The 12,814-nt window shown below is 39.0% G+C and overlaps 1 protein-coding gene across 1 annotated transcript; it reads right to left on the reverse strand.

Moving 5' to 3' along the window:
- Positions 1-3,616: 3,616 nt before the first annotated feature.
- On the reverse strand, positions 3,617-8,993 carry LOC131355038 (mannan-binding lectin serine protease 2-like). Its single transcript, XM_058393223.1, has 11 exons — positions 8,841-8,993; positions 8,496-8,706; positions 8,062-8,239; positions 7,835-7,957; positions 6,543-6,727; positions 5,963-6,110; positions 5,729-5,841; positions 5,499-5,565; positions 5,280-5,402; positions 4,810-4,893; positions 3,617-4,485 (listed from the first exon to the last, which is right to left on the reverse strand). The coding sequence occupies exons 1-11, from the start codon at positions 8,852-8,854 to the stop codon at positions 3,740-3,742; spliced, it is 1,992 nt and encodes a 663-aa protein (XP_058249206.1). The 5' UTR covers positions 8,855-8,993; the 3' UTR covers positions 3,617-3,739.
- Positions 8,994-12,814: the final 3,821 nt, after the last annotated feature.

Consider the following 12,814-nt stretch of genomic DNA (forward strand, 5'->3'; position numbering starts at 1 on the left):
CATTTCATCTGTCAGCCCGTGACAGCAAAGAACTAGTGTTTATAATGACCTTAGAAACTACACTGACCTAATAGTTCCTCATGGGTCATTGATTGCGGTTGTAGAAAGGACATTAATCAGCTACAGTTACATTATTTTCTGTTTAGTGTCACCCAAATGAGGATGGGTTCCCTTCTGAGCCTGGTTCCTCTCAAGGTTTCTTCCTTTCCATCCCAGGGAGTTTTTCCTTGCCACTGTTGCCACAGGCTTGCTCATTAGGGATAAAATAGGATAAAATAGTCTAATTATAGAATTTAATAATTTAATCTTATTTCTAGTTAATTAGTAGTTAATTAGTTATTTTTTATTATTATTTTTCATTTTCCCCTCCCCTTTCTCTGTTTTCTTCTTTTGTAAAGCTGCTTTGAGACAATGTTCATTGTAAAAGGCGCTATACAAAATAAATTGAATTGAATTGAATTGAATTGAATTGAATTGTATCACTCGCCATCATAAACATCTTTTTAAACATAATTTTGGTATGTTTCTGGAACAGATTAAGAAAGATATTTCTAAATGGTCCCTTCTAGCAACCAAATTGCAGTTAAATTCTTATAGTTCAGTGGTAAAACACTCGCTGAGGATATGGACGCAGTTTAGGAAATCATTTGGTTTTAAGGATTCTTCTCTTCTTAGCCCTGTTGTCCGTAATCACCTCTTCTTGCCTACAATGCAGGATGGGTTGTTTAGGAGTTGGTTTGACAAGGGGATAAAATGCTTCAAAGATTTATTTATTTATTTAATTTATTTGCTTCGTTCGAACAGTTGGGGTCTCATCTTCCTCCATAGATAACATTAAGAGAGCTTGGGAGGAGGACCTTGACGGATCACTTTAGGATGACACTTAGAACTATATTCTTAGGCAGGTTCATTCATCATCTATGTGTGCTCAGCACTCTCTCATTTCAAAGTAGTGCACAGAGCTCATATACACGACCAGTCAAAAGTCTGGACACACCTTCTAATTCCATGGTCTTTCCTGATGTTTATTTCTTTCTACATTGTAAAACAATGCTGAAGGCGGCCGAAATCCACAATAATGTCCTTTGAACAGTTGATATTGAGATATGTCTGCTACTGATGCTCTGTAAAGCCTTCATAACGCCTCTAATCTGAGGTGCTGTTAATTGGTGATTTCTGAGGCTGGTAACTCTAAATGAACTTCTCCTCTGCAGCAGAGGTCAGTTTTGGTCTTGCTTTACTGGGATGGTCTTCATGTGAGCCAGTTTCATCATGGTGCTTGATGGGTTTTGCAAATGCACTTGACAATACTGTTCTTGCAAGAACTATTCCAGAACACCTGACCTTCGTGTCTTAAAATAACAACTGACTGTTGTTTGTTGTTGTTACATATGGATTACTGAAGTCCCTGTGTGTTATTTCATAGTTTTGAAATCTCCAGTATTGTTCTAAAATGTAGAAAATAAGTAACTAAACAAAAAACACTGAATTAGAAGGTGTGTCCAAACTTTTGACTGGTAGTGTATCCAAAGTTAAATTAGTCCAAATGTTTCCTGATACTAGCTCCTTGTGCAATAGGTGTCAGTGTGCTGAGGGTACTTTAATCCATGTGTTCTGGACATGTCCAAAATTAGAGTGTTACTGCTCATTTAGAGGATGGGAAAAAAAACTTTTTTAAGATGTGGTGCCCTTTCATTGATTTTGTTGGTAGTTTCAGATAATTATTATTGCCCCCCCCCTTTTTTTCTTTAATTAATTAATTCAATTTAAGTTATTTATTTGTTTTAATTTATTATATATTTAAATATTTTTAACCCATGTAATTCTTAGCGTATTTAATGGACACCATGAGCGCTACTCTAGGGTTTTGTTGGTGAGGGTTGGGGTTATTATATGTTTTGCATATGTATACTGAAAACTCAATAGAAATATTCAAACCAAAATCAACATTTATAAAAATGTATTTAACATTTAAACAGCCCTTAGTTTATTAATGGTCTGATAAATTAGTAAAAAGAGAAGGAAGTTTAGATTTAAAGTAAAATTGCAGTTTGAAGGCTGAAGGTTGTCCTGATTGTCTAGACAGATTTGTCCTCTAGAGGGAGACAGTGGTCCATATTTAGCCCCATACTAAAGAAAAAAAGTGGTGTGAAGGTTCCAGCAGCATTATTGTGTTCTCCTGCATTTAAAAAAATTATATTAAACAATTTTCTGAAAAAGTAATGGATTTAGATCGACTTTCTGTGGTATAAAAAGAATAAAACATAGCTGTGATAGGAAAGAGATAAATGTTGGGGTGCTAATATCTCTGCTTCCTGATGTAAATAAACAACAGAATGAATTTTATTCCATCACAAGACAGATGTTGTTTCTCTGCTGCAGTGAAGTCGAGCTGTAACTAATGAAAACGTCACAAATATAGTAATGTAGCGCTCAGGCGTGTTTCAGCTTGATTTATTTTGTTTCTGTGTTCTGAATGTTGCTTTTCTTTTTCTTTGGACATTAACATGGATTTATTTGCTATGGATATCAGACCAGCTTTGAACTTTGCTCTTCTGCACAAATAACAAACTGAATTGTATTTTATTTTTTCCCCGTTTTTAAAACTTGTATTGGTCCTGGTGCCTGAGACATTTATTGTTTCTATGTTTGTAGCACTCCATAATCTGATCTTAAAACTCAGGAAAGCCAAAATTCACTGCTTAATAAGATGATACAGATAAATCAGATAATAAAAATTGATATATAATAATAATGATTGGGTGAGGAAATATACTTCCTTATCCTTTTAAGTTCTATCTGCAATACTCTCTCTCTTTCTCTCTGTTTTACACACACACATTTTTCCAGTAAACAAGATTTGGAATTGCGTTCAGGCTAGCATTTTAAACTTTTTTGTTTTTGTTTAAGTGTTCATATTTACTTAATCAAAAATTGACTCAGTAGGTCACTGAACCTGAGCCACATGCACCCCTTTCCTGTAAAAACACATGACCTGAGAATGAACTTCAGAGACTCCGTTTCTGACGTGAACAGATGACTTCTGGTAGGTTACAATCCAAATGAAATACTAGAAATCAATGCAAAATTTAGAGGAAAGCATGAAAAAGGAGAAAACAGAGTGGTGAAAAGAAAATATAGAGCAAGCCACTTCCTGTCCTCTACCTTCAGCCCATTGCTCTCTTCATCACAGATTTCCTCCAGGAAAATGTTGCATTTTTCTTAAGGTTTTAGAATGTATTGTTGCAGTTTCGTTTTTGTATTTGTTGCATTTGTGTATGGTTTGTTTTTGTTTGAGTTTGTTGTACAGTCAGATTTCTGTATTTGCCATTGCATTTTTGTAGCCAATCAAAAATAAATCAGATTCCTGATGAAAGTCAGTTGCCAGAGTATGAGGCGGCATATAGATGACATTGCAGTTAGTTAGTTACTAATCACAGTAAAATTATGAATATTGTCGCAGACATTGCTCCTGTTTTTTTTTAATCTTACAGAATGTTACCCAAGATGCCGGTTCTCATGCTGCTGTTCAATGTGATGGGTGAAACAGGGCTAAAAAGGGAACCCATGTTTGCTGTTCTAACCTGGTGGATTTAAAAGGCAGGGCACACAGGTATCATTTGATATGTTTTTATTGTCTGAACTCCTCTGATATACAAACAGGGATATGATTTCAAGTGAAGGCTGTAGAATTGCTCTTAAACCTTTCTGCTGTGTGTAAATAACAATCACATTAACATTACTTTTTTTCCTCTTTGTTTTTCATCGTGTCCCTAATCCAGTTCAGGTAATTCTCTACTTTGGTATAATAACCTTTATTAAATTTATTTCCACATTTTGGAGGACCCCACGACACAATCCCCTTGAGGCGGTAAGGTTTATCGGTGGATAACCCCAACATGGGAATGAAGAGCGGACCCCCGCTGTCTCCTTTACAGCTGTCCACACCTTGGTCTGGATCACCAGCACAGAACATGTTATCAGTGACCGTCCGTTTAGTGTTAAAACAGACACCTGGAAATTCTTTCACATGGCCATACTGCAGAATCTGAGATCGCATTTCTCCTCCTGTGGCACCAAACCCTGAGACTGTCCCCTGCATACCCTCCAACACTGGTCCATTAGTTTGTACCTCTGGAAGACACACCGGCAAGAGATTTCTACTGAGAGGAACCCGGGAAGACATCTTCACCAAGGCGATGTCATTGTCGTAGGTTTCTTTTACATAATTAGGGTGAATTATGATTAGCTCTGTTTCCATTTCGACCATGTTTTTATCCTGGCTGTCGATCATCCCTCCTACGAACGTCAGCGATCTCTGGTTTTCCACCACATGAGCAGCTGTGACGGCCCACCGGTCATTAATTAGAGATGCACCTCCCAATCGAGGGTATTTAACCAGGAGCTGCCAGGGAATTTCCCCCAGTTTGGCATCTTTTCCCCCAAATATCCTCCCGCCAGCAGAACTTTTAGTTATGCCACACACTAAAAAAATAAATAAAAAATAGATTGGATAGAATTTGAAGGTGATTGTTTTTATGAACAGTTTTTACCAGTATTCGTATAGAATTTCAGTATAATTTTCAACTTTTGATTTTCAAGCAGATTCCTTTCAGCAAGTTTATTAACTCTCTTTGATTTATTATTAAATTCTCTTTCATTTTGGGTCATTTTGCCAATAAATTGTCCAAAATGAATCAATTGCCCTGACCATGAAGAAAATCAGAAAAAAACTTTTAAATGAATGATAAATAAATTATTTTAAATGAATACATGAATTACAGGACACTTCGATATTTGAGTTTATACCTGGGACACACTGCGATGATGATTCTGAAAGAATCTCTCCGTTGTCAGCCACCCATTCTCCTGTAGCTTCACAGGTGAAGTTGGCTGAAACAAGAGAAGAGGAGAAATGAAGGGAATATAGCTCACAAGCTCTGATTATGTACATGATTGTAATTAATGCTACAATAGAATAGAATTATTAATAATTATATTATTTAGGTTTTATTAAGTTTAGTAGTTTTAGTTTTGCTCGTCCCACAGCGCTGTTAGATTCTGGGGTCTGGAGGCTTTGCCGTGTCACACAGTCACATTGTTGCGTCCCTTGTTTTAAACACTGAAGTGGATTTATTTGCTCTGGACATCAGAGCAGCATCTGCTTTTTGAGCTTTGCTCTCGTACCAAGATAACATTTCAGATCTTTGATTTTACTCTATAAACATTTTGGTCTGCTTCTGGGTCCTAGTGCCTGAGAAGAACACGCACAGATTTACCTTTTCCTTCCAGTTTGTAGAACTCTTGGCACTTAATACTGATGCTGTGCTTGTATGTAGTCTCTGAGTCTGCCTTTGTCAGCTCCATCAGCTCTGGAAGGTCAGGAAATCCACAGTCCACCACTGAGATCAAACAGATACAGATACAGATGATGATACCAGTATTCTAATTTTGTGTGATCTGTCCAGTAAACAGATTATTGTTGGATTCTGTCTCACATTCACAGCTGGATTTGGGACTCCAATCCCCATTTAAGTGACATCTGGACACAAATGCATCAGTGCCCTGTGTGCAGAAAAGAAGGAAGAAATGAGGGTAAATCAGGTTAATCTATCCTCTCTTGTGGCATTGTACAGGTGCTGCTGACAGACCCGTCTATTCTGAAGTATCAAGCAGCCAACTGTTTGAATTTTTCCCCTGACGATTTCTTTTCACTGTCTGTACTCACATCAGAAGTGTATCCGGTCACACAGCTCACCCTGACCAACTCGCCCACACTGTACAAATCTTTCTCAGGAAACATGACAGAGTTGGGTGTCACTTTTCCAGAACATTCCGTACCTGCAAGAGAAGATAATAAGTCACCGACCGACTAGACGTCCAGCATGAGACCAGCTGGACATGCTACACATTTAAAGTGTCAGTAAACAATCCAATGATTAAAGTGTTGTTGAAATCCTGCCTTTAAGTTTGTACTCGAGAGTGAAGCCCTGATTCGTTCCCTCCAGGTCTGAATGGAAGATGACTTCAGCGTGCTGGGAATTGGTCAGGATGTCGGCAGGTTTGTCTTTGCCACAAAATGGCCCAAACGTCTTAGTGGCCGTCTTAACCTGAGAGAAAAAAGAAGAAACGCTTGCTAGGATAGACAATAGATCTGCATGGATGAAGATCAGCTGAAATGATTCTGTTGTCAAATTTAGCTTTGTGCACAAACACAGAGTGGGTGAAGATCAACTACATCACATTGTTTCACAAATAGTCCTGACTTCATAAGAAATTTGTATTTATTATCTGCTGCAACATATTTTGTCTGTTTTAGCTTAAGCTACTTTATCAATTTGTTTTAAATTGATAGATTTTGTTTGTCACAACTTGTCACTTCCCAATTATTTTTCTAACTCTTGTTACCTTACCATTTCAAAATGTTATTAAACACCGATTTTAGTAGCTTTATATTTTTCCCTCCTTTTTCATTATTTTTATTTTTTTTTTACAGTCCAGGATAAACACTGTGGGTTGTATCTCCTTCCAGTGACACATACTTTTACAAAGTCGACACATTTTCCATCTCTGCTTTCCACATCAAACACTCCGATGAATCGTAGCGTTAGTTGAAACCCTTCATCCACAGAGAGATGGAAAGAGCATTTGGCGTTCTCGAAGTACGGCCCGGGACTTCCAGGAGACGTTAGAACTCCCGTGCCGTGCCGCTGCTCTGTGCAATCGGCTAAAAGAAAAGAGAGAGAAATGAAGGAAGGTTTAAAACCCTTCAGTGTGTGAGGACTGAGATGATGAGAAGCAGAGGAAAGGTAGACATGGTGACTGGTGTGGCTTCTGCTGGTTTTCACTCTGGGAAGTTGAGCTGTGTTTATATTTATGGAAACATAAGAGCGCGATGCAAACTTAATGTTAAAAAGACAAACTTTTGGGAAACAAGTCAACTAAACACTCGCATAGATGAAGATCAGGGACATCACATTACAGGAGAGCCTTTAGTCATTATTTCACAAATACTGTCATTACTTTATAAGATTTTTTTTTTTTTAGAGTAGTGCAACATTCTGATCAGATCAGCTTCATCTAGTCATTTTTGGAAACAAAACAGTAAGTTAGCTTAGCTAACTTAGCTTAAACACTTCCAACCTTTTCTTTAAGTATCAATTAATTGATTTATTTTGAAAGCTTCAGCTGAGGACTGAAGTGAAGTTACGTAGGTTCCTTCCCTTAGAATAAGAAGGCCAATTATAGTAGAAGAGAGTGGAAATGCAGTGGTAGGTAGGGTCACATCCTCCAGGAGGGGACCAGCATTCAGAGTAAATGGCAAGAGAAAAGTGAGCTGTCTTCCTGCATCGGACACCATGTCTCCTGGAGTTCAGCCACCAGCACAGAAGTAGCTACTGAAATATTCCTTATCACTTCTGCGAAGAGCGAACCATGAAACAGAGGAATTCCAGCAGCCAGAAGAAAACTGCAGTGCAGATGGTTTGTAATTATCATTTTTCTTTGTGCTGACTCAGTGAAATTGGTCTTCAGTGAGGATGTGAAACTATCCTCAGTCCTGATTTCACCCACAGGAGGAAGTAAAGAGAGAGCTGAAATGGGAACTTCCTGCTGTTCCAGGAAGGCCAGTCAAAACTTTCCTATATGAGCAAAAAGTTGGTTCTGATGACTTTTTGTGTGTGTGTGTGTGTTGGGTAAGGGTGGTTTTTTTTTAAAGCAAACATGTGCAAAAAATAAAAATGAGAAGGAAAGAAGAGGAAGAAAATGATGAGAAAGGGAAAGAAATTAGAAGGAAGCGAAACTTTACTGTGTGTGTGTCTGTACATCTCCATACCGTGACATTTATGTTTGTCTTCGCCGAGGTAGTATCCTGGTTTGCAGCTGCAGCTGTATCCTCCAATGTAGTTATGACAGAAATGTGAACACGTCACATCGTTCTCCCAACATTCATCAAAATCTGGGGGCAGAAGTCAAAGGTCAGCGCTCAACACCAGCATTCAACCTGTGTGGTGTTCTTAGGAAAACTAAATGCTTTATAAAATTTGAGCATTATTCTTTTACCTTGTGTTGTGTAAAACAGTTTAAAGCCTGTGTGTCTCTCCGTGTTGGAGTAATCGGACTGGAAGGTGATGGAGAGGCAGCCACCAGAGGATGAGCGGAGCGAGAGATCGTCAGCCTGTAGCTCCTCCAGCGTCTTTCTGCCGCACAACTGAGCCAACTTAGAGTCACCCTCAAAAATCTGAGAGAGAGAAACAAGAAATGTGAATTTCCAGTTTTACAAAAACAAACACCACAAAGCTGTGTGTAAAGCAAGAAAATAAAAAGAAACAATGATGGGGAAATAAATGACATTAAAATGGTAAGGAATACACAGAGAAGAAAGAATGAAATTGTGTGTGTGGGGGGGGGGGTACGAAAAGGAAAACAACAATGCAGGAAACACAAGCAAGACCATGCTGTGAAAAGGACAAAGTGAGTTACTTCCTGTCGTCTACCTTCAGGAAATCGTTCTCACAGTCAAAGCTTTCCTCCAGGTCGAGGTGCAACAGCGTGAGGACGAGGACGTGACCAGGTGGAGCACAGCGTCTCCATGTTTCAGAAACGTTGGAGCCGTAACCGTGTGGAAAACCGGGAGAATGGATCAGTCCGACCAAATGAACAGACTGACCCACGCTCACTAGCAACATATACACACTCACTGAGAGACTGACACACAGAAACACACACACATCAGAACACACCATTTAATCTGACATGTTTTTTTAGCTGTCATTATGAAATAAACTCAGTTTCTAATAAATATAAATGTTATATAATTTCATGATTGTGATTCCACTTACCAGAAACCCAGCATGGTGAAGCTATGTGTCTGTGCGTGTGCTGCCGCTAACTTCCTTTATTTGTTTAATTACACCCCCAAAACACACACACACACACAGATTTGTAATGTCATCACTGTGGACTGAGTGTCACACTGCAGCTTTATGCACACTGATCCTCAGCTCATCTTCAGCTTGAAAAGTGAAAATAAATTACGAAAATAAGACCAAAAAGAACCAAGAACTTTTCTTCATCATGATTGGACAGTTATCTCTAACTTGTGGATTAGCATACAAAACATTCTTTTAAGATCACACACACCCTTTATTACGATACACTCATGTTGGTTGTAATGGTACAGATACACACTCATTGTTTGCATTGAGACACACACAGGCTCATTCTCTTTATAGTGAGGCTTTTGAACTCTTCCCTTTTTAATACTGACACAGGATGACAGTCATGTTTACACACACATTCTTTCAGATTCACTTTATGACATTGTACCATACACATGTACACACATTTTAGAGACTATTGTTCATTTTAATCACGTTTCACTACACACAGATGTTAAGCACACATGAGATTTGAACCCTGATTGTCAGCACAGTAACCCAACACGCTCACCAGTACACTGCTCTGAGACTGTTTAATGTAAAACATGAAAATCTCTGTAATGTGCTGCAGGACATGTTGCTTGTTGGTGCAGGAGATAGAAACACAAGAAAGAAGCACTAGGTTAGCAGTTTGTCTGGTTCGCTGGGTTGAGTTTGTGCATGATGGTGTGTGTGGAAGTAGGGGTTCAAGCCCAGCTTCAGTGTAATGAGGTTTCTTTTATGTGGATATGTGTGACTTATTGTACAAGTAATGCAAGGTAAAACTTAAAGCCCCTATGGAAAGCTCAGAAGGCTGAGGATGAGCGCTGATCCTGTCTCTGTCCACAGTGCACAGGTTCAAAGCTCGGCTTGGGTTGGGACTGTGAATCTGGCACAGTAAGAGAGAGAAAAGCCAGCCTGTCCCACCTGGGGCTGAATAATTTTGTTCACATACACTATGTACTGCATATATATATATATATATACACTATATTGCCAAAAGTATTCGCTCACCTGCCTTGACTCGCATATGAACTTAAGTGACATCCCATTCCTAATCCATAGGGTTCAATATGACGTCGGTCCACCCTTTGCAGCTATAACAGCTTCAACTCTTCTGGGAAGGCTGTCCACAAGGTTTAGGAGTGTGTTTATGGGAATTTTTGACCATTCTTCCAGAAGCGCATTTGTGAGGTCAGACACTGATGTTGGACGAGAAGGCCTGGGTCTCAGTCTCCGCTCTAATTCATCCCAAAGGTGTTCTATCGGGTTGAGGTCAGGACTCTGTGCAGGCCAGTCAAGTTCCTCCACACCAGACTCTGTCATCCATGTCTTTATGGACCTTGCTTTGGTCACTGGTGCACAGTCATGTTGGAAGAGGAAGGGGCCAGCTCCAAACTGTTCCCACAAAGTTGGGAGGATGGAATTGTCCAAAATGTCTTGGTATGCTGAAGCATTCAGAGTTCCTTTCACTGGAACTAAGGGGCCAAGCCCAGCTCCTGAAAAACAACCCCACACCATAATCCCCCCTCCACCAAACTTTACACTTGGAACAATGCAGTCAGACAAGTACCGTTCTCCTGGCAACCGCCAAACCCAGACTCGTCCATCAGATTGCCAGATGGAGAAGCACGATTCTTCACTCCAGAGAACGCGTCTCCACTGCTCTAGAGTCCAGTGGCGGCGTGCTTTACACCACTGCATCCGACGCTTTGCATTGCACTTGGTGATGTATGGCTTGGATGCAGCTGCTCGGCCATGGAAACCCATTCCATGAAGCTCTCTGCGCACTGTTCTTGAGCTAATCTGAAGGCCACATGAAGTTTGGAGGTCTGTAGCGATTGACTCTGAAGAAAGGTGGTGACCTCTTCGCACTATGCGCCTCAGCATCCGCTGACCCCGCCCCGTCAGTTTACGTGGCCTACCACTTCGTGGCTGAGTTGCTGTCGTTCCCAAACACTTCCACGTTCTTATAATACAGCTGACAGTTGACTGTGGAATATTTAGGAGCTCCTGAGAGCGACCCATTCTTTCACAAATGTTTGTAAAAACAGTCTGCATGCCTAGGTGCTTGATTTTATACACCTGTGGTCATGGAAGTGATTGGAACACCTGATTCTGATTATTTGGATGGGTGAGCGAATACTTTTGGCAATATAGTGTATATATGTATACACACACACTACATACTGTCTACACTATCTACACTATCTATCTATCTATCTATCTATCTATCTATCTATAAAAATATACATATATACATACACACACGATACATATACATACATATACATACACACTCATAAGACTTAATACAAGATGATTGAGCAACAGGCAAACTTTACACTATACAAGTTTTACATATATATTCATGTATATTAATGTATATTTTAAGTGACTAAATAAATGTGAATAATCAAAGACCAAGACCAAACAATTACAGAAGGGGAGAACCCCCTCAGATTACAGTTTTACACTGTACAACACGTTGTGTCCAACTAACATTCATAACAGAACACAAGACTGATTACATGAATGAACACTGAACATGTCATGACACAGCAGCAGAAATGTCCTGGAGCATGATGACAAACCTACAGCATGTACAGCAGATAGAGGAGAAGAAAGGAAAAGCTAAACACCATTAAGTCCATAAAACTACCTGAAGCTTTCAGAACATTTAAACTATCCTGAACCAGTTAGCTTTTAGATCCATTCATTTTACATTTCTATAATTCTACAGAAGCTGATTTGAGACAATGTGCATTGATAAAGCACTATACAAAAAAATTGAATGAAAAATATGCAGTAAATGTAAATTGAAGTGTTGTGATTGTTTTGTGTTGTGATGGGCGGTCCCAGCTTTCCACCATGCTTTGCTTTCTTTGATCCTGGAGACCACCTGCTCTTCCTGATTTCACAAAAATCTTGATGCTGTTCATGTGCAGTAACCTACCTCCACAGAGAGAGAGAGAGAGAGAGAGAGAGAGAGAGAGAGAGAGAGAGAGCAGAGAGTGGTGGAAGAGAGAAGGAAGGAAGGAAAGAAAGAAAGAAAGAAAGAAAGAAAGAAAGAAAGAAAGAGAGTGGTGAGAGAGGGGGAAAGAAAAAGAAAGAAAGAAAGAAAGAAAGAAAGAAAGAAAGAGAAAGAGCAGAGAATGGTGAGAGAGGGAAAGAAAGAAAGAAAGAAAGAAGAGAAAGAAGAAGAGAGAAGAAGGAAGAAGAGAGAAAAAGAAGAAAAGAAAGAAAGAAAGAAAGAAAGAAAGAAAGAAAGAAAGAAAGAAAGAAAGAAAGAAAGAAGGAGAAAGAGCAGAGAGTGGTGAGAGAGGGAAAAGAGAAAAAGAAGAAGAAAGAAAGAAGAGAAAGAAAAAGAAAGAAAGAAAGAAAGAAAGAAAGAAAGAAAGAAAGAAAGAAAGAAAGAAAGAAAGAAAGAAAGAGCAGAGAGTGGTGAGAGGGGGAAAGAAAGAAAGAAAGAAAGAAAGAAAGAAAGAAAGAAAAAGAAAGAAAGAAAGAGAAGAGAAAGAAAGAGGGGAGAAAGAAAAAGAAAGAAGAGAAAGAAAAGAAAGAAAGAAAGAAGAGAAAGAGCAGAGAGTGGTGAGAGGGGGGAGAAAAAGAAAGAAAAGAAAGAAAGAAAGAAAGAAAGAAAGAAAGAAAGAAAGAAAGAAAGAAAGAAAGAAAGAAAGAGCAGAGAATGGTGAGAGAGGGAAAGAAAGAAAGAAAGAAAGAAAGAAAGAAAGAAAGAAAGAAAGAAAGAAAGAAAGAAAGAAAGAAAGAAAGAAAGAAAGAAAGAAAGAAGAAAGAAAGAAAGAAAGAAAGAAAGAAAGAGCAGAGAATGGTGAGAGAGGGAAAGAAAGAAAGAAAGAAAGAAAGAAAGAAAGAAAGAAAGAAAGAAAGAGAAA

This window comes from Hemibagrus wyckioides, linkage group LG01 (genome assembly GCF_019097595.1).
Source record: "Hemibagrus wyckioides isolate EC202008001 linkage group LG01, SWU_Hwy_1.0, whole genome shotgun sequence".
Taxonomy (NCBI): domain Eukaryota; kingdom Metazoa; phylum Chordata; class Actinopteri; order Siluriformes; family Bagridae; genus Hemibagrus; species Hemibagrus wyckioides.

What these genes read in the sequence shown, in the direction of transcription:
- LOC131355038 (XM_058393223.1), bottom strand. An exon ending in AGACAAACATAAATGTCACG is followed by an intron (nt 6,728 to 7,834) that starts GTATGGAGATGT and finishes CTTTTCTTTTAG; the next exon opens with CCGATTGCACAGAGCAGCGG. An exon ending in AATGTGTCGACTTTGTAAAA is followed by an intron (nt 6,111 to 6,542) that starts GTATGTGTCACT and finishes TTTTTCTCTCAG; the next exon opens with GTTAAGACGGCCACTAAGAC.